The following is a 21,546-nucleotide window of genomic DNA, read 5'->3' as shown; positions in this document are numbered from 1 at the left end:
TATGAATTTGCTTTAATAATGTTTTTCCTTAAAAAAATATAGGAGGGTTTCACAATTTTGTCCATAAAAAGTTATTGTGGGTTTTGTGCAATTGTTTGCCTCAACAATTGTTTTGCACAAAGGGTCTTACCATCTTCCCTTGAAAGCAAAGTTTTTGATTATGATCCATGTCTCTGATTGTGTTGGGTTTTAATCAATTTTTTCCTATAAAATTGTGTCTGATTTTTTTTATTTTATCTTCAAAAATCATTTATGGGTGCTGCATGATTTTGCTCTCAAAAATCATGGGTTCTTGTTTGGAGGGTTGTCTAAATTGTTCCCACAAGAATTATGTCAGGTGTTCTTGTTTTAGCGTTTTTACTCTTTTTCTGAAAATGATGCTTTGTAAATTTCACTTTCAAGGTTTCACAATTTTTTTCCACAAAAATCTTAGTTTCTTGTAGTTTGTTTTGAGTCACAACTAGATATCCTAGGGCAAACATCTACAACCATTTTTTTCCAGTTTTTGACAAAATTATGTTTAGAGGCTTCACTTATTTCCCCACAAAATCATTGTTTCAGGGCTATTATCGGTTTCATCAGTTGATCTCTGAAGAAAAGCTTTTTACCGATCATCAAGTTGGATGGATTCTAGTACTCTTGGCCATTTCTAGAAGTTTTACAGATTCACGGAGGATCTCAACAGCAGGCTCGTGTTGCAAAGTCTTCTTAAGAGAAGGGGGCAATCTTCTATACTATTTATGTAGATAGTAAAATGACCATCAAGGGAGGGTAAGAGAGTATGTAATGTTATATTAATGGTCATTTAAGTTATTGATTACATTATTAGGTCATTTATATTTTCTTAGTCTTTTAGAAAGTTTCTCTTTTGCTCTCAGTTGTTTCTATTTATAATAAGGCCACATCTCCATTTTGTAATCACTAGTTTATGAATAATGAAATATTGTAACAACATGTCATAATGTTTAATTAAAATCCATGTTGCTATTAGTAACGGCAGCACTTTATTGTTGGTATCTTCCATGCTTCTTGTATTTAAATTTTGTTGTAACATTATCAGTACAAATGCATCTTATAGTTTATCTTTATTTGAATTTTAAGACTTTGCTATTTAACTTGATTTTCTTTTATTAACAACAAATAACAAATGGTGTGTTCAAGTATACTATTTAAACTGACTCAATTTCATGAAGTTGTTAAACCTTTGCGCTGTCCATTATAGATCCTAGGTAATAGAGGAAGAAAGATGGATTCAATATAGTTAAGCCATCAACAATCTTCAAGTCATTTTCACCAATTCTATTACAGATGCATATCATCCATTTACATCTATCAACAGAAAGTCAGCTCAGACAGCAAATCATTTGCTCACACATCCTCAAAGTCATTAAATTAAGATTCAATAAAGATTAAAGTGAAGCCAAATAAGATTGCACCTAATGGGGATATAGAAACTCTCTTTCTGCTTTTGTGGATTCAGATGATGGAAGAAAGCCCAAACTACTGATTTTCATTCGTGCAAGATGTTAATTCAGCTTTTGATGCACCAACTCAAGTCAAACAAAATGTCCCCACTTGAAAGGGAATAGTTCCCTGAGATTTATATCACCTAGTCTAGGCATGTGTAGGGTAAACCAGAGGCCAGTGTTAATGATTCTGCTCAAGGAGCTATGTTGAAATTCAGGAAAATGCAGCACAATATTCGGTTTCTTAAGGGACAATATTGGGGCTATGCAAATCCCACTCAATATCTTCATGATAAGGAGTGATCAGAATATTTCCCACTATTTATCATAACATACAAGCATAAATCAATCACAAACTTATTAACTAAAGAAATTGAAACTGCTAATTTGCCCCAATCTACTTGCTCTCAAAGAAATAAAAAACATAAGAGGGAGACGAAATTCACAAACCCCACTTGCAAGCTAAGTGGATTTGATCTTGCGGGAAACTCCATACCTAAGCATGTTTGAGACAAAGTAATCCAGTCTGGTAACCTCCCAAGAAGTCCCAACACTTCACTCTTATAAATATCACCTAGATGCAATGAATGCTAAGTGGGCCTAAGTGGGCCTCTTGTAAATATCACCTAGATGCAATGAATGCTAAGTGGGCAATGGATTCTTGTAAAATATTAAGGACTAGTCAATGCATCCCACGCAATATCTCCATGATAGAGAGTTGTGATACAATATTCCACACTAATTATCATAAGATTCAAGCCTACATCAATCACAAACCTAAATAAATTCAAAACTACTAATATACTCCTAAATCTACCTTTATTCAAAGAAATTCAAAGAGAGGATACATTCAAGAACCCCATTTGCAAGTTAAGTGGGCTTGACCTTGGAAGAAACTCCATGGTTAAGGACATTTGAGTCAAAGTATGACTGATGGGTGACCTCTCCAGAAGTCTCAATGCTGCACCCCTATGAGAATCATCAAGATGCAATGAATGCTAAGTGAATCATTCATGCTTATGAAGGATGGGTTCTTATGAAACCCTCCTCATAATATATGAACAGGTAAAGATTGACATTAATTGAATCCTAATCAGGCATCATATTATTTGACACACTACCTAAAACAACACCTATTTGAAAAACAAAAAGACTTGTTGAAACTGGCAATCCCAACAACCATCCATGTCAAACATTGATTGTATTTAGATTCTACGTACTTGAAATAGGCAGTCTTCAAAAATGGGAACAAAATGCATGAGCAATCACCAACTTGAAGAACAGACAAAACTTACCCAAAGAGCTATTACATAAAAAGTGTATTTACTGTATAAAATAAATTAGTATCTCTCATCCAAAACCCTACGAAGTACTAAATATAACGCAGAAATTTCTCCCAATTGCCAGGAATTGTGATGGCCATCAACTGACACCTGCTGGATGAATTATCTGCAGGAAGGCTTTGAGTTGTGCATAACAATAAGCAAAAGAGCTAGGCACTTAACCCCTGAGCGTCACGAGCTCAAATCATAATCAAACTTCTTCATGCTGGTTAAATGTGGTAAATCCTAGTAACGGTAATGCTATCATCCATCCCAAAATCGTATTACCCTCATAAACCTGTCAGAATCCAGCTTAATGTAAACATCAACACATCCTAGAATTGAAAACCACTAATCCTAAACAGGTTTGCAAGGTCCACATAGGTTTAAACGCGCACTAGTATTAATCAAAAGTTGCTAAAATGACACACGAAAAACAGAAAACTGTTGAAAAAGGTTCAGACTTGATTGTAACATGTGTGACCTTTAGAGTGGTTACAAAATTGAATTCTTTTCTTCCAACCAAAAAATAAACATCAGAAAGGATCAAATTAACTTTACGACCCGTTCTCCCCTAGGAGCTATTTTTTTTGTTTTAATGCCAAAATAATTTGTTAATGTAAAACCTAAAATATCAAGAAAATACTCATGAGCTACATGATTCACTGTGTTCGTAAACTAATACAAGTATTTGCACTAAATCCTATACTTTTCTCCCCACATATCAACATACAATTTTTATTGCTTCTATCGGACAAAAAGATGTGTCAGCTATTGCAATTATTTGTGTATGCCATTGATTCCATGCATAAGCCAAAAAAATACAAAACAGAACAAGATTAATGCATGTTTAAAATTTGTGCAAAGACTTGCAAGCAAACAAATTAGATCCACTAAATTTTTTTAATTTTGAAGAGCAGTCATTTTTTTTATTTTCACCGTTTCTGAAACTACTGTAGCATATGAAGAACAAGAAAAATGAAAGGGAGGAATTTTAAACATTTGACGTCGTATCCAATTTAACTGATATTTTCTCGAATCGCTACAGACTGTTTATATAGAATGTGATTACTTTATCTTTAGTCTCTTTCCTAGATAACAGCTGCCTAAAGAATTTAGGACGTGATTATTCCTATTTTTGAAATATTCCAATGTAAACTTTTTGAATTTGTTCTTGTCAAGCTCATGTGAAAAGAATGGAAATATTAAAATAACAACCGGTGTCATTTTGTATTTGAACTCCTTTTAGATCTGACTTATATTTTCTGAAAACTATTTCGAAAGTTTTTATACAGAAATCCGTTTCCTTCAAACTGTTCAGAATCCAATGGCACCTATTCAAACCATACAGGGATAACTATTATGGCTAATATTTGTCAATGGGTTTAATTTTCCATATGGACACGACGATCCGTCAAAATTTGTCCGCAACACATTTTCATGTCATCAAGAATCGCACTATCATTTCGCACATAACACATAAAAGTCCTTATACAAATTGGAAAGAAAAATTCTCCAGATCAAATGATCATAAAACAGATATTCGAAATTCAATAACGGACAAAATAGGCCAGAATTCATCATCTTATAAACGTGTTCACTTCCTTAAAATTATCCCCAACCCTAATTCAGAGGACCGCATAACAAATATTAGAGGAAATATTTCAATTGTGCAAACAGGAGCTCACCATCCAAATATCTGCGGGCACGAGTATAATAATAGACAACGAACAAAACCAGGCATATCCCACGGTGAAGAGAACGTAGCGGGGAATGTCCGGGCCGGCAAAATACTTGAGCGTGGCAGCCACCATGCCCAGCGTTAGCGGCAACGAGAGCAAGTAAAACACCCACATTTTTGCCCCGTCTTGCTCAACTTCGAGGCATTAATTTCTCCTTCCCTGTAATTTACCTCGATGGAACTCCACGCTTTTCGACCACAACTGCCTTCTGAAAAATGACCACCATGCCCAGCGTTAGCGGCAACGAGAGCAGACTCAAAATGACACGATCTGGTTAAATTCTCTGTAAATTGAGTCGGGAATTGTACAAGAAAGGGTTTCCCGAAGTTATTCCTATTTTGTCCCGTCGAACGCCATCGACGGACAAATTTAAAAAGAAAATTGTGCCGAGTCAAAGGAAATATGTAGATGCGTCTAAAATCAATCAGACCTTTTAAATCGCTATGATTAATTTGTTTTGAAATATATTTGTGATTTCTTCATAATCGAAAAATCATATTTATTTATTCCCTTGGTATCTCGTTGGGAATCTTGGAACAAAGAATGAGGTGATTGACAGTATTTTTGTCAGGCCGCGGGAGTTGCGTTGAGTGGAGGGCAAGATTTAGGTAGTAGTGGATACGGAGCTGGTTTATGCACTATTTTATTATTATTTTTTCAGTGGAAATTTTAAAAAATCATATTAACTCTAATTACGTAATTAACTTATTAATGGAAAAGATGATTGAGGATCCCTAGTCTCTTTGTCTCAATTTTCATATGGGCTATAATTTAAAGAAAGTGCAATGGTTTTATATATATATATATATATATATATATATATATATATATATATATATATATATATATATATATATATATATATATATATATATATATCTTGATATTATTTCTAATTATATTTTAAATCTTAAATTACCAACTTCAATCATAATTAAATCTTATTGGTTGCCTTAATACTAATTTAATTATAACTTTGACCTCGAGCTTTATCCTAGAATGTAATCATATACTTGGTTCCCAACACTAACTCTAACCCTATTTGAACCCTTACACAAACCTTGACTCTAACCCAAGATTCATTTTAAAATGGAAATCTTACTTTAATGAATCCTAACCCCAACTACAATTTAAAAATGTTACATGTTATTTAATATTTATATTAGATTGAAGATGGTTTTCTTGATATTATAATATAATAATTAAAAATGACTTGTTAATGGGTTTTTTTAAGGTAGGAATGAAGTGGAGTAATAAAATCAAATGACAACTAGTTGTGTGGCTAGAGATGCAACAAGTAATATTTTAGCAGATGAGTCAAAAAAGCTTGCAAAGGGCACCAACAATGAGGTGGGAGCTCAAGTTACCCTTCTTGTAGTGAAGATGGATGGACAAATCAGTGTGGAATAACTCCACTTAGAAGTGAATCCCTCACTTAGCAAAGGGGTGCACCTTGTGTACTGGCTTTAATGGCATTATCATATTCATTTCTTTGTTTGCACTAGTTTGGCACACATGGCAAGAGCAAACATGCTCCTACATATCTCGGAATAGTATAGGCCAATGGTACCCTAACCTTAGTATATGATGTGGTGTAGCCTCCACTGAGTCCTATCAAGTTTCGTATCTATCATTTCTTTTTTCTAACACATCATTTGCCTCATCCCGGTTTACACATCTCAAATGTTGTTCTTCATAGTTTTATTCATGAAGATGTCCATCATTTCGCATGTACAAATCACGTTTCATTTCCAATTCTCTCTCTTGTGACTATTCATTTATTTAGGACACCTACTCTATGGCAAATAGTAGACTATGTCTTGATACCAAATATCTAAAATGACTCCTTCATTGGTGCACACATATGAGACCAATTGTTGCTATATCTGTGTATCAACAATCAACTTAGTTAAACCTAATCCTTAGACAAGTTTCATTGGTTGTATTTCCATGTCAAATTCATGTAATGTGGTCGTCCATTTTCCTCTATGTTCACCCAGCTCATTTTGCATAAGCAATGACTTGACTACATGGCCAAGGACAATAGCAACTACTTTACTCAATAAAAGGTAATGTTTGAACTTCTTAACAACCTTTACGAAATCAAAGGATTATTTATCCAAGTTTGGGTAATTGATTTCAGCACACTTTAGAGGACAGCTCATAAAGGTTATGGGTATTTTGTCCTCATCATCCTTCTTTAGAGTGAGTATCCCTCACATGAGTGCTTTGATGCAAAAGAGTAGAGTTGAAATGGCAACTGATAATTTAGACTCAACAAGTCTAGTGTTGTAGCAATTGTTGTTTTAATATCCTCAAACAATTTTTTACCTTAGCTATCCACTCAATCTCAACATCCTTCTTCACACTAGTAAATTTAGACCTATTTTTTGACGCAGTTTTGGTCAAAATTTTGATAGTTAAACATTGAAAGTCAATGTCACTAGAATTGTGTCAAAAGTTCTATGCATTTCACTGCCAACAATGTATCGACGAGAAGTTCTATCAAAAATCATCCTCATCTATGTCACATGTCAGTGTCAGAAAACTAATTCAAAATGTCAAACTATCGACGTCAGCCAGAGATGATTCGATGGGTATGTTATACCATTGACGACAAACCCCGTCGAACTATCGGTGCCAACTAGAGATGATTCGACGAGTTTGTTATACCATCGATAACAAATTGGGTTGAAATTTTGATGATAGCTAGACTTTTCAAAAAAAAAAAAAAAAATCTCATTGTATATCATGTTAACAACAGGCTAAGAAGAATGATCAAAAAAATCTCAAAATGATTGGTTTGGCTAATAGGATTAGAAAAAACTAATAACAGGCGAAGAAGAATGATTAGAAAAAATGAAACATTCTCATTGTATATTCACAGTGTATTTATCATGCATGGTTATGTTTCCATTTGGCATCATGCTTTCTTGTATTTATGGTTGTATGTCCCTAGCAGTATTATCTTTCATCGTTGCTTACTTGTTGTTTGGATATCGTGTCAAGTTGGGTTAATATATATTTATCAGCACATTTTCAATCATATTGGTACATGTTTAGTTTTGTTATGTGTCTTCATTTTATTTTTGTATTGTGGATTGTCGGTTTCCCTTCCACTCCTTTGTCATCTTCCATGCTCTATTGAGTGGAGTGCTAGAGATGTCGATTATCTTTGTCTTTCTCGTAATGGAGTTGACTCTTAGCAATTTATGTTTTCTTTCTCGTGGATGGGCTCTATATTGGAGTCATCATCTTTACTTGAGCTCATCGTATAGTCTTTAGATTCACTGGTGACTATAGTGAGAAGTAAGAACAAACTTGTTTGAGTGAGAGGGATTTTATCTAACACTCAAAGTTTCATTAGAGGGTATTTGATCTATTGATTTTTTGCTGGGGTTTTGAGAGGTGAAGCAGACATCACAGAGAAGTTTTGGAAGAAGTTGAAAATAGTGACCGCAGTGTAGCACCTGCAGGTAGCACTGGCTACCAAGATAGAAAAATACGCTGACACCAAGCGCAGGGACATCATCTAGCATGCCAACATCATCGCAAGAAGGTCGTTACAGACATAGTTTGAACCTCACTAGGTCCCAAGGGCATGGAAAAGATGCTTTGCACCTCCTTGGGCAATGTGATTATCACCAACGACAGTGCCACCATTCTTAACAAAATGGAGGTAACTCAACCAACCGCTAAAATGCTTGTAGAGCTTTCGAAATATTAGGATATTGTTGTTGGTGATGACACAAAAACAATTTTTATCGTCAGTGTGATTCTTAAACAATGCGTGAATTTTTTGTCTAAGCGTGTTCATCCTACCATTATGTCGGAAGCCTTTCACAAGGCCTCTAAGAAGGTCAACGAGATTTTAACCGCCATTGTTATTCCTATCCAATTGACGAACCGTGACTCTTTGGTGAAAATTGTGAGCACTTCTTTGAAGAGTAAGGTTGTCAGCCAATATTCTACCTTATTAGCCCTACTTGTTGTTGACATCATCCTAAATGTTGTAAACCCTGCGAAGCCTAACATTGTGGATCTCAGGGACATCAAAGTTTTGCAAAAATTGGGTGGGGTTGTTGATGATATAGATATGGTTAAGGGTTTGGTGTTTGATAAGAAGGCAAGCCATATGGCTAGAGACCCCACCAGGATTGAGAATGCGAAGATTGGCATAATATAGTTTCAAATTTTGCCTCCCAAGATGGACATTGAGCAAAATATTGTGGTCTCTAATTATACAATGATGGATAGGATTTTGAAGGAGAGGAATTATATTCTTGGTATGATAAAGAAGATCAAAGCCACCAGATGCAACGTGCTATTGATCCAGAAGAATATTCTACAAGATTTTGTCACTAATCTTTCACTACATTATATGTCCAAGGCAAAGATTTTGTTGGTCAAGGATGTGGAAAGGGATGAAATCGAGTTCATTACCAAGATGTTGAATTGTTTACCCATTGCTAATATTGAACACTTTAGGGAGGAGGAGTTGGGGCATGTTGATTTGGTTGAAGAGGTTGCGGTTGGTGATAGCAGGATTGTGAAGATTACAAGATGCAACTAGATGTATTAAGATGAGTGTGTTGCTTTGCATCCAGAAGGAAATGTTTTAGCTTGAGAGGGAGATTTCTTTTGTTGTTTTCTTATGAGCAAAATAGTCCTCAATTAATCTTTGTGATAAATTCATTTAATCTCTCTTCATTGCGGGATGCAAAAAGAAAGGCAATAGGTTGCTTTGGGAGATGTTGAACCTTAAAGGGAGATATTAGCTTTAGAATATATGTGAGCCTGCAATGCACTGCTATGCGGTGAAATATGTAGAAAAACATATAATCCTTCATCACACAAGGTCTTTTGCTTGGTGTGCTAATTCATTAAGTTTAGCACCCAATTTTGCATTTCAAATCATGATTTATTTATTTTGGGCTTAAGAACTGGTACAACAACCTAGAACATTCATCCTCTAACATTCATTAACATTAGCACATAAACACATAACATTCAATAACATATGAAATAAGGTATTTAAACATGTGCCAACCAATTATGATTTAAGTTTGGATCACCTACCTGATACATACATGGTTAAGTGCTACCTAACTATGTCCAAGGTGTCTGCACACTAGAGGCATACTCTACCTACTAGGTTGCCTACATACCCATATACATGGGATCAAGACCCTTGAACTACTCACTCTAACGAATATGTAGTTTTAGCTTCTAATTTTTTTGATGTATTTGTATTCCTATAACCACTGGTGAACTTTACTCACCTAATACAACTCTTTGCCATCATACACCCACTCAGGCCAATTAGGCAGTTTTCTAGAATTACAATCCTATAATACCCTAGTGCAACCTTTATGTTGTAGTTTACAGTTAGTTTACAGTTAATGCAAGGTCATCCTATATACATCCTAACTCACTCCTTATGTAGTTATGTTTAAAAGTTTGTGACAATAATCAATCAGTCTAAATAGACCAATCAAGTTAATGCTAGCTGGGAACAACTGATTGTTCATTTTATTGTACCTAATCTAATGACAGTTCTACAAGAATTTGTAATCAACTCAACTAATCAACAACTACACAAATTGAACTAGGTTATGGCTTGTCACTTAGCATGGGTTGAGTGAGTTTTATTGTTTTATTACTTGGATTTTGGAATATGTATGCAACTAGAACAATTTTTTCGTTGTGCTAATATATAATAAGTAACTTTAAAAAAAAAACTTTGTATATATAAATTGCATTTGCATTTGCTTTGCCATTTCTTAAATTATAAGAGTGTTTCAAGGCTGGGAATCACTTCAACATCCTTTGCATGGTTTAGCGGTAATGTCATTGTGGCAATGAGAATTACTTCAGTGAAGAGTTGAGTATAAGGAGTTACTACCTTGAACATCTGAGAAATATTCAATAACATGTGAAATAAGGTATTTAAACATGCCTCAACCAATTATAATTTAATTTTGGATCACCTACTTGATTAGTTTGGAATTTTGTTCTCACCAAAAATCATAAAATGTAAGAACAATTGTCCCAAAAAGAATGTAAAAAGATGATCATTGTGCACAATCATTTTTTTTAACTCTTTTCATACAATCGTTATTACAATTTTTCTTTTGAAAAAGATGTACATGGCTTGTCACTTAGCATGGGTTGAGTGAATTTTATTGTTTTATTATTTGGATTAGAGGTAATGTCATTGTTGTATTATTTGGAACCACTTCAAAATCCTTTGCAAGATTTAGAGGTAATGTCATTGTTTTATTATTTGAAACTAGTTCAAACACTTGTGCCAGAGTTACAACACAATGTGAAGTTGATTTTAGATATAAATAAAAGAAGAAGAAAAATATGACATAAATCATTCCCAATTTTATGTTCACGACTCAAATGCTCTCCCATGGCCCGATCTCTCTGTTGTGCCAAGATCTCTCTATTTACATACATACATACATACATACATATTTACATATATATACATATACGTATGTATATATATACATACATACATACATACACATACAACGATCACAAGGTCAAGACAACAAAATCCTAGATCTCCATTGATCTCCACAATCCACAAGATCTCTCTCTACACACACACACGCGCGCGCGCGCGCGCGCACACACACACACACACACATCTACATATGCAATTTTATCACCTTGGAAGGCATTGAAAGGCATTTGATTAGAAATATGCAAATGTTGCAAAAATTGTCATGCAACAAATATTGGGAGACATTTAAAGTCATTTTTTTTCAAATATTGTTAGGCATTTAAAGTCATTTGTTTTGAAATATTGGAAAATTGCAGAAATTGCAAAAAAAGAAGAAGATTGTCATGCAACTTTTCTTGCAAAAATGGAAGATCAACAATCAATTTATTGTTTTGATTGGACATGTAGGATTGAATTTGTAAGGTCAAGAGGTTTGACCTATAAAGTGAATATCTACAACCTAGGAAAGGGTTGGAATGTGTTGTATGAAATTCGAATCAAATAAACAAGTATTTTGGTGGGAAAGAGATGTGTAGACAACAAATACAAATCTGAGATCTTCTTGCAGTGTTCGGTATGTACCTGTGTTTATGGTGAAAAGTTGTGTTTTTTATCATTTTTCAATGTACGGATTAATTTATATAGAATAGAATTAGTTTGATTTTGATTTTCATTTATTTGGGTCTGTTAGTTAACCTAGACTACAATTAGGGTTTTAGCTAAAATGGCTCCTCCCTCCTAATTCCCATTGTGTAAAACCCTAATTGTTGGCCTATTGAAGGGTATTAGGATGGAGATGTCTATTGTGGTTCTTGTTTTACCACCACCCACCTGCTTGGGATATTCTAGCAACATTCAAGGCTAAGCAACTGGTATGCTTGGCGTGCTGACAGACTAAAATAACATTGCAGAAGATAGAGAATAGATCATGAGTGCTTAAGATTGAGTAAGTAGCAATGTGGAAGGATGTCCTTGGTGTTGGAAGAATTTTTTTTAATGTGGGTCTCAAGTTTGAAGGCTTATAATTTTAGACAATGTTATTAATACACCCATTACTTGCATCAAAAGTAGAATTCAAAACAAAAAATACAGGGGAGGGTATGATAGTAGCATTACTAATGTATTGAGTTTTATGGGTCACTCAGTGGGTACGATGTTTAATCTTTGGTCTCGTTTAATTTATTGCTAATACAAATACAAATGAGTGAGAATCATGTGTTTAAGAAACTAAGTACTTTCTTTAAACTCACTAAATATTTCTTGCAAGATGAATTATTGTTAGTGGTTGCATGGCTTCATAGAGAAACTATGGATCAGAACTACTCCAATTACTCGACAATTAAGTGAAGATTCTATGGGTGGAATGGGATGGAGCATGGTGGAGTTATCTTGGGATGTTAAATATGAAGGGGTAAAAGTGCTTACTTCCACGGTCAGTAAGGGTGCAGGACATCCAAATTGCTAATATGCGACAGTTTTTAGACAACTTTGTTTGTCATACGATTTAAATTCACTTGTTATCAAAAATATCTCCTACTAAACGATTTAAATTCTAACACCTAAAGATATTTCATATGCAGGCATAATGCTGAAGAAAAATGGTGCAGCATTGTCCCTTACTTTTTAGCAGTCAACAATACATTTATCATGCGTCCAATATCAGAAGTCAATAGTATACAACTAATGTTAGAAAAAAAATCAAAGTATCCATACCATGATTGTCAAATTTGTCTTGCCGACATTTGAAGGAAATTGCAACGTGACCCTTGTTTGTGTACACCAACATGCATTCTTTATAATTTAGGATACATTACAAGTCTTTATAAAATTAACCACACACACAGAGATTTACATATAACAATAAAATAGCTTAAATGTTTTGGGTATATTCATAGATCATCAAATAGTCTACCAACCAAATTGGCTTCAAACCTTAGAAAATTATTAGGATGGATAAGCTATAATATCTAGAGCTCTCATCTCCACTCTTGGTTTTGTTGGTAGCTTCTCTTCAATGGTCGTCTTACTAGACAGAGAAAAAATGAACTTGGTTTAAGACAAGGTAAGCCTTGCAAATTGTTTTCTGAAAACCCTTACCTTCAACGACGCTATAAAAATATTTGTGAAACCTCCCTCCCACCCACACTTTGCCGCACGAATAAATGAAGTTTCACTTTTCTTTTCTTTTGTTTATATCCTCGACAATGTTGAAATATCGACGCTAAACTTAACTTTCGCCAAAATTTCAACGTTATTAGGATCATTTTTTTAAAATGAATTTGACAAGCCAAATTGGCCTTTCATCAAAATGTCAATGTTATTGGGATCATATTTTTTCAAAAAAAAAAAAGAATTTGACAAGTCAAATTGGCCTGTCATTGAAAAGTTTGGTCGAAAATGACCCCCAAATGTACTAGTGTCAATATATAATTGAGAGGGCACACTATCTCCGCAAAGCCACTTATGGATTTATTAATAAAGTTGATCTTCTGGGAGAAAAAATTCAACTATTTTATGTTGTTAGGTGGTAACAACTTCAAAATAGCTTCCACTCATTGTGAGACAATAGAAATACCATCTCCATATAGGATATGCCCAAGGAGTTTCCCTTTGGAAACCCCGAAGGAACCTTCTCGAGGTTAAGGAAAAATCCAATATTTCTGACGGTGATTTAGTACTTGTTTAAGGTTTGCAATATGATCAACTTTTTTCATTGAAAATATTGTTAGACCATCCATATAAATTACAATGCATTTGTTTACCAACTCTGTGAACTCTCCATCCATGGTGCACTATAAGGTAGCACCAGTGTTGATCAATTTGAAAGGCAAGCATATGTACATGAATGTACCCCATTTAGTAGTGAAAGTTATTTCCAAACTATCATCTTTCTCAACCATCACTTGACCATAACCAGAGTAATCATCTAGAATAATATCATCTTAGACCCATTCACAATTTGCATCACCTCATCCCATGAGGGAAAAGGGTAGTTATCCTTTTGTGAAGATTGGTTCAAATTTCTAGAATCAATGCAATGTTTGCTTTCTCCATTTTTCTTATGCACTGACAATAAATTTGTGATCCGTGTTGAATGTCTAATCGGAAAGATGATCTTTGCATCCAGCAATTTTTGTACCTCTTTCATGATCAATAGTTCAATGACCAGATTAACTAGCCTTTTTCACTAACAAAATGGTTTTGTGTATGATTTTAGAAGTATCTTGTGCGTAATTATCTCCAAATTGCATGTTTTTAGATCTTCATAACTCCATGCTATGACATCTTTGTATTCAATTGATAGTTGTAACATTTTTTACTTTTCCTATTTACAACAGACTTTTCCTATCTTTGTCATTTTAGGGTTTACTTCACTACTCAGCTTATATGAATCATAATCACAATTGCACAAAGGGCTTTTTTTTGTTGTTGTGTAGATTCATCTATATAAAATGTCCTTTCTAGTTTGATCATTCACTTGGGAATAGTATTTATGTTCAAATTCACAACTCCATCCTCATCCTTGACTTCCTATTTTTCTCTACCCTTTGGTTCTTCATCGATCATTTGTCCCTTAAACATTTCATTACACATTATGAACTCAAAAATGCGTTGATCATCTTCAAACACCTACAAGTTTGTAATATTATTATGATCAGGGGGGTTGCAACTAGTTCTACCAAGAACCTTTTAATCCTAGTTATCTCCATAGGTTGTAATGCACTTAATGAGATGGTTAATGCATCAGTGACTGAATTCTTTCTTTTGGGGATTGACATTATATTAAGATCTTGAAAATCATCAATCAAATTCCAGAGTCTTTTCTTGTAAGGTAGTAATTTGTTATCATAGCATGAGTATATCTCTTTGATTGGTCTGATTAGTAATTATTCACCCTAAATAATAAGTGCTTTAACATATTTTTGCAGTGTCACAAGGAAACCTTGAGCAAGAGCTTTGTATTATACAATGTTATTAGTGCAAAAAAAAATGATAGACAACATAGAAAGACTTGCCTTTTGGATTGATTAGTCTTATGCCATCTCTAGCTCCTTGTTTGCACTTAGATCTATCAAATCATAGAGTCCAAAATCCATTGTCCTTAGTTCATTGCTTCTTGAATTTTGGTTTCACCTTATTGGTCAATTTATCATTAAAATATTTGTTCTTAACTCTCCATTAGGTTTTATCACACAGGGAGTTGTCCTTTTCTCGGTGTACTTTATCCTTCCCGCTACCAAATACAAGCTCCATATATTTTTTCTATTTGATATGTATCTCCTCAATTAATTCATTGAGCTTGGACACACTTGGCTTAGCTTCAATCACTATAGATACCCAACCTTGGCCTTTACAAAATGTTGTCATTTGCGTCAAGGTACAAAATTGTCAAAGGACCTTTATAGGGTGGCAGTCCTCCACCATTGGAAGATATATCACAATAATAAGCACTGGAGTCCTCTTTGGACAACAAGTCCTTCTCAATATATTGTGTAATTGCGGTGATGTTTCGTTCTCAAATTCCTTAGTTTTAAGAGGTTCAATATTTTTGGTTGCGAGTTGACTTTCCCTTATTTTAATATTTAGTACACTTTCTACAATTTCTCACTATGTGCACTCCCTATGTGTTAAATTAATATTTTTAGCAGCAAGATTGTAATAATCTGAACTTAAAATTTTTAAGCCAAATACTGAATGTATAGCTGAGAGGAAATTTTTTTCAAACAGCTGCCAATCAACCACCATATGCTTCATTACCAAATCTTTATAAGTAACCTAAACCACTATTCATTAATTAATGCACTAGGAAATGTTGAGTCTATGCAATAAATAGTTCCACATTCCAATAAGAAGTTCAGATTGAATTGTGACATTCAAAGTTTATAACAAACAATATTCAGCAAATCAATAATCCCTCAGTCGTATTCTGAACATATCAATAATAACATTGATAGGAAAGTCTAACAATATGCAAGAGGCGAGAATGAAAGACCCGAATACTATGAATATCCTCCACAAAATGTAATTGAAGTAGAAACTATTGTTTCACGAGTTTTGCTATCATAACCAAGCGATCGACCATCAATTTAAACTATGCCCTGTATGTGTGCAGAAAGGTGCATACTTTATTGGTGAAGAATCTCCTTGTATGGTGACCTAGACTATGATATACTACTTCTCTTCCTATGTGTCTGCTCAGTTGTATGAGATGAAGGCCCAAAATGCTCCTGGTCCGTTTACATGATTGCTAGCATCTATGTGAGACAAGCCCTCCATCCCGTAACTGAGACGTCCACCATCCTCTACGCGACTATTGATCTTTTCATGCTGTGGTTAGTGGTCTTTCTACTGCTAATGAATATCAACACCAACACCAAGGATATCTGTACGGGGAGCCAAGTTGACAAACTTTGCCTTGTCTTGGGAAACTCAACAGTTGATTACCAACTGATACATTTCCTTGCAATGATATTCCAACTAAAAACATGAACAATGTAAGCTATACCAACCTGAATGTATTCAAAATTGAACTATTCAATACCAACAACCCTCGAAGAAGTCTGAGCTATCCAATAATCTTCCAAGGGTCGAATATAGACTTCAACAAGAAGAGTGGGGCTACATAAAATCTTTTGTATTTTGGATTAACTCATTCACATTTAAGCAACCAATGTTTTGGATTTTGAGTTCATAAAATCTTGTGTGTAAATTCCAATGCAATCTCCTTGCTTTATAACCTTGAAGTGAGGGAAAAACAATGAAATAAGGAATGTGGGATAAAACACAATTTCATTTTGTAGTCACTTAAGTCACTTTATAAAGTAAATGACTTTATAACATAAAGTAACTTTATCCACACACACTTTAATAAAATAACTGAAGTACATAAGATAAAATCTCCGATGTGACTAGTAGGCATTCTGATAGCTAATGTCATTAATCTATCTAGATGTGGAGATAGATTAACCTAGCACCAAAACACTAGTGCAAACAAGGGGACATGACAAAGATCAATTACTTCAGCAAGTTGATGAATTTTATATTGCTATCCCATCCTTGTTAACACCCATGAAATAACACCTTGATAACACAAATATTCAAACACAAAGTGGCTCTCGCAATGAAGGCAACAAAAAATAGGTAGCAACAAGATGTTTAGATTAACATCTTCTTCTAGATATTTCAAATTATTGATCATGTTGTCCATGAATGCTTGAAAAACTTTTTCCTCAAGAGCAAACTCTTGTAGACAAACCACATGGCTATCATTTGATATCTTGGATTCTTGAACCTCAAATTATAATACTCGATATTGTCAGTAACAAATTGATCTCTTTAAATTATTCCTTAATTTGACTCACTTCAACCCAATTCCAAGAAACCAATATTACTAACAGTTGGAGAAATCATTATTAGATTATCGATTTTCCTTTGAATTTTAGAGGTTCATCTTCCTCTTAGTAGATATGCAATGAATAATATTTTAATTCCTTAAATATTGGGTGGGTAAGTGCACCAAGATGGTATGCAAAAAGGGGGGTATAAGTGGACACCTTTTTTCTGAAACCAAGTAAACCTGATCTTGGAAAACCCATTTGAGGGTCATGCACTCAAAATGAGAAAATGTGTAAAACATAAAAATTGTAGTACTCTAAATCTAGCTTCTAAACTACTAAGGTCTTTAAAAAATGGATAAGATTAAGAGGGTCAAGCCCTACGTGCACGAATTTTTTTTCCTATTTTTTGCTAAAAAACATAACATAGTTGTTTCTGTGAACTCAACAAAAAATATAGTTATGTTTAGTATTTTGAAAAGCCCTTTGGTAGGATGATAGGTAAGAGTGAGATCTAGAAGTTGTGTATTTTATCATAATTTTCCAATGAGTAGTTTTTTTCTATGATTTTTTGAAGTGGCCCCATCCTGAAATTATGGTACCTATTCATGTGATGGGCATAACTCGAATCAAAATAATCTAAAATCATCATTTTTTAAAAAGGTGTATAGAATCTACTATAGAACAATAATTTTTTCTTTTTTCCCATTTGGTTAAGTAGATCGAAAGATATTAAAAATATGGCAGACATGTGTCTAAGAGGACTGTGAAAACTTTGATATAGAAAAATTAACCTCACAATGCTAATGTTGGAAAATTTTATATGGTTGGAAAGGTAAGAATACATGTGAGATTCTAGTGGTAATTATAGAGATATGCAATTTACTATTTGCAAAATTGATGAAATCAAAGACAAGAATTTATCTTAGAAGATAAAAAAACATCTAAAGCAAAGAAAATGGAGGGAAAACATCAACCCAAGCCTTTGGGTAGGTTAAGAGGCCTATTACCAAGCCTAAAGATGATTGTGGTTTAATGTCTAAATAATGTGATCGTGTTATATGTGTATAAAATTAAAGTCAATTGTCAATTCACATTAACATTATACACACACACACACACACATACACACATATATACATACATACATATCTATAAATACATATATATATACATACATATATGTATGTATATACATATATACATATGTACATATGTATATACATACATGTATATACATATATATATATATATATATATATATATGTATATGTATATACATATATATATGTATATGTATATACATATATATATGTATATATGTATATATGTATATATATATATATATATGTATATATGTATATATGTATATATATATATATGTATATATATGTATATGTATATACATATACATATATATATGTATACATGTATGTATATATATGTATATATACATATATGTATGTGTATATACATATACACATACATATATATACATATATATGTATCTATATATATGTATATATGTATATATGTATATGTATACATATATATAGATATATATATATATATATATATATATATATATATGTATATATATAGATATGTATATGTATATGTATATATGTATACATACATATATACATATATATGTATGTATATATGTATGTATACATATATACATATATACATATATATGTATGTATATATGTATGTATACATATATACATATACATACATATATATACATACATATACATATATATATATATATATATACACATACATACATATATATGTATATGTATATATGTATGTATGTATATGTATATACATATACATACATACATATATATGTATACATACACACACACACACACACACACACACACACACACACACACACACATATGTATATATATTCAAGGGGGGTGGGTTATGACTGGAAGGGTTTCAATCGTAATCCATTCGGTCGTACAAACATGGTGCTTTCGCGCACCTATGTGGCCATTGGGGTTTTGATCGTAATCCACCCCCCCCCCCCCCCCCCCTCAGAATTATAAAAAGCAAAAATCACTTATTGAGGGTCATTTATGTACTGTTTGGATTTCAGGAGTGGTTTAGAGTGTTTCGGCTGTAACCGATAAGTGGTTTATTTTTTGTTTTGTTTTTTAGTTATTACATGTTAGCATTAGTTAAATTAATTGTCTTTTAAGTGTTTTAGTAATTAAATTAATTATATTTTAAGTATTTTATAAATTAAATTAATTATATTTAACGTGTTTTAGTAGTTGATTATTTGGACTAGTTAATTTTTTATATATAGTTAGATCAATATGTTAGATTTAAAGAATTATATAGTATTTTTAAATTAAATATCTATTTAATCATAAATGTATATTTTACATCAAACATAGAAAATTCAAGTTGAGACTTAGATAACTAAAGTAATTACATTTGAGAAAACATTAGCATAGTACAAACCTATGTAAATAGCTAACATGTAACTTGAAACATTAGGTATCTAACTAAACTATAATAAGTTCTAGTCGTTCAAACTTGAAAACTTAAAATTTAACCAATTTCAAACTTAGAAAACTTGGAAACTGTATAATAACATGCATGTAATGAAACCACGAAAACTTGTTAAAACCTCAAGATAGCTAAAAATTAGTTACATTTTAGAAAATATTAACATAGTAAACCTATGTACTATTTAATAACATGTGCATATTTTTTGTTCACATACATGAGCTAGATACATCAAGTTTCAATATATAAATTTCACATGTGTGTTAAATTAAAATGATCTATATTTTTTTAGCTACATTCAACTTTGTACATACATGTTTTAAATTAAATTAAACTTCAGTTTTATATGTACTTACATATATCTTAACTTTGTGTATATCATTAAATATATATAAATATATATGTAATAGATCTCTATATATACATATAAAAACATGTTTACATCATCTGTCTACATTTTTGCTTTCTCCTTCCTTGCCCGTATCATTCCCCCCTCCCCCAATATCTCTATCTCCATCATATCTCATTAAGCTCTCTTTCTATCCACTTCTCTCTCACTCTCTCCATCCTATCCCCGCCCCCCTCTCTCTCTCTCTCTCACACACACACACACACACACAATCTCTATCCTTTCTCATATTTCTCTCTCACTGTCCCCCCCCTCTCTCTATCTCTCTCCCTCTCCCCCATCCCACCCCTTCTCTCCATTTCACTATATCTCTATCCTTTCTCATATTTCTCTCAACTCGCTCCCCCCCCCCGCTCTCTCTCTCTCTCTCTCACTCTATCCTTTTGTAACCCAAGAGAAATTAACCTATGTTGTCACTAAGTTTGCTAAACATTTTTTTTAAAGATTAAAACAATCAAGAGATAACATAGTAGAAGCAATAACTCATCTACATACATAAGCAATAAAATAAAAATTTCATCTCTCAAGGGTTCCATAACATTGAATCACATACATAAATTTTATTAAGATTAAATCTGATAATTAAAAAAAGTCTATATCATAGAATAACCATAGGTACGAAATCACATGAAAGAATATACAAGTACATGACATGACAAATAACATTATAACTAGAATGCATACTCATCCTCTGCACACATCGCAGGGTATGAAATGCTAAAAGAATATATTGTACTATCCGTACGCGATTGTGTTATATGTGTATAAAACCCCATTAATGTTATATATATATACTGACATATTTATATTTTGTTTCTCTTTAAATATAAATGTAATATATCTCTATAATATACATATAAAAACATGTTTATGTCATCTATCTACATTTTTGCTTTCTCATTCCTTACCCGTATCATCCCCACACCACCCCCCCCCCCCCCCACCCTCCTCTCTCTCTCTCTCTCTCTCTCTCTCTCTCTCTCTCTCTCTCCCCCATCCCACCCCTTCTCTCCATTTCACTATATCTCTATCCTTTCTCATATTTCTCTTTCAACCCCCCCCCCCCACTCTATCCCTTTGTAACCCAAGAGAAATTAACCTATGTTGTCACTAAGTTTGCTAAACATTTTTTTTAAAGATTAAAACAAACAAGAGATAACATAGTAGAAGCAATAACTCATATACATACATAAGCAATACAATAACAATTTCATCTCTCAAGG

General features: G+C 33.1%; 1 protein-coding gene and 1 pseudogene across 1 annotated transcript in view; one reads left to right on the top strand and one right to left on the bottom strand.

Moving 5' to 3' along the window:
- The window catches only part of LOC149532340 (LMBR1-like membrane protein), a 120,270-nt gene extending 115,369 nt beyond the window's left edge, over positions 1–4,901 (bottom strand). Inside the window, exon 1 of the mRNA XM_089806913.1 lies at positions 4,477–4,901. Coding sequence (XP_089663039.1) covers positions 4,477–4,644 — 168 coding nt within the window. The 5' untranslated portion in view covers positions 4,645–4,901. The remainder of the gene's footprint in view (positions 1–4,476) is intronic.
- Positions 4,902–7,088: 2,187 nt separating this feature from the next.
- On the top strand, positions 7,089–9,103 carry LOC149532339 (T-complex protein 1 subunit delta pseudogene; annotated as a pseudogene).
- Positions 9,104–21,546: the final 12,443 nt, after the last annotated feature.

This window comes from Cupressus sempervirens, chromosome 10 (assembly GCF_028749045.1).
Source record: "Cupressus sempervirens isolate cs-2001-9-10 chromosome 10, ASM2874904v1, whole genome shotgun sequence".
NCBI lineage: Eukaryota > Viridiplantae > Streptophyta > Pinopsida > Cupressales > Cupressaceae > Cupressus > Cupressus sempervirens.
The sequence above is the reverse complement of the archived record's forward strand: the minus strand, read 5'-3'. Positions and strand labels throughout refer to the sequence as shown.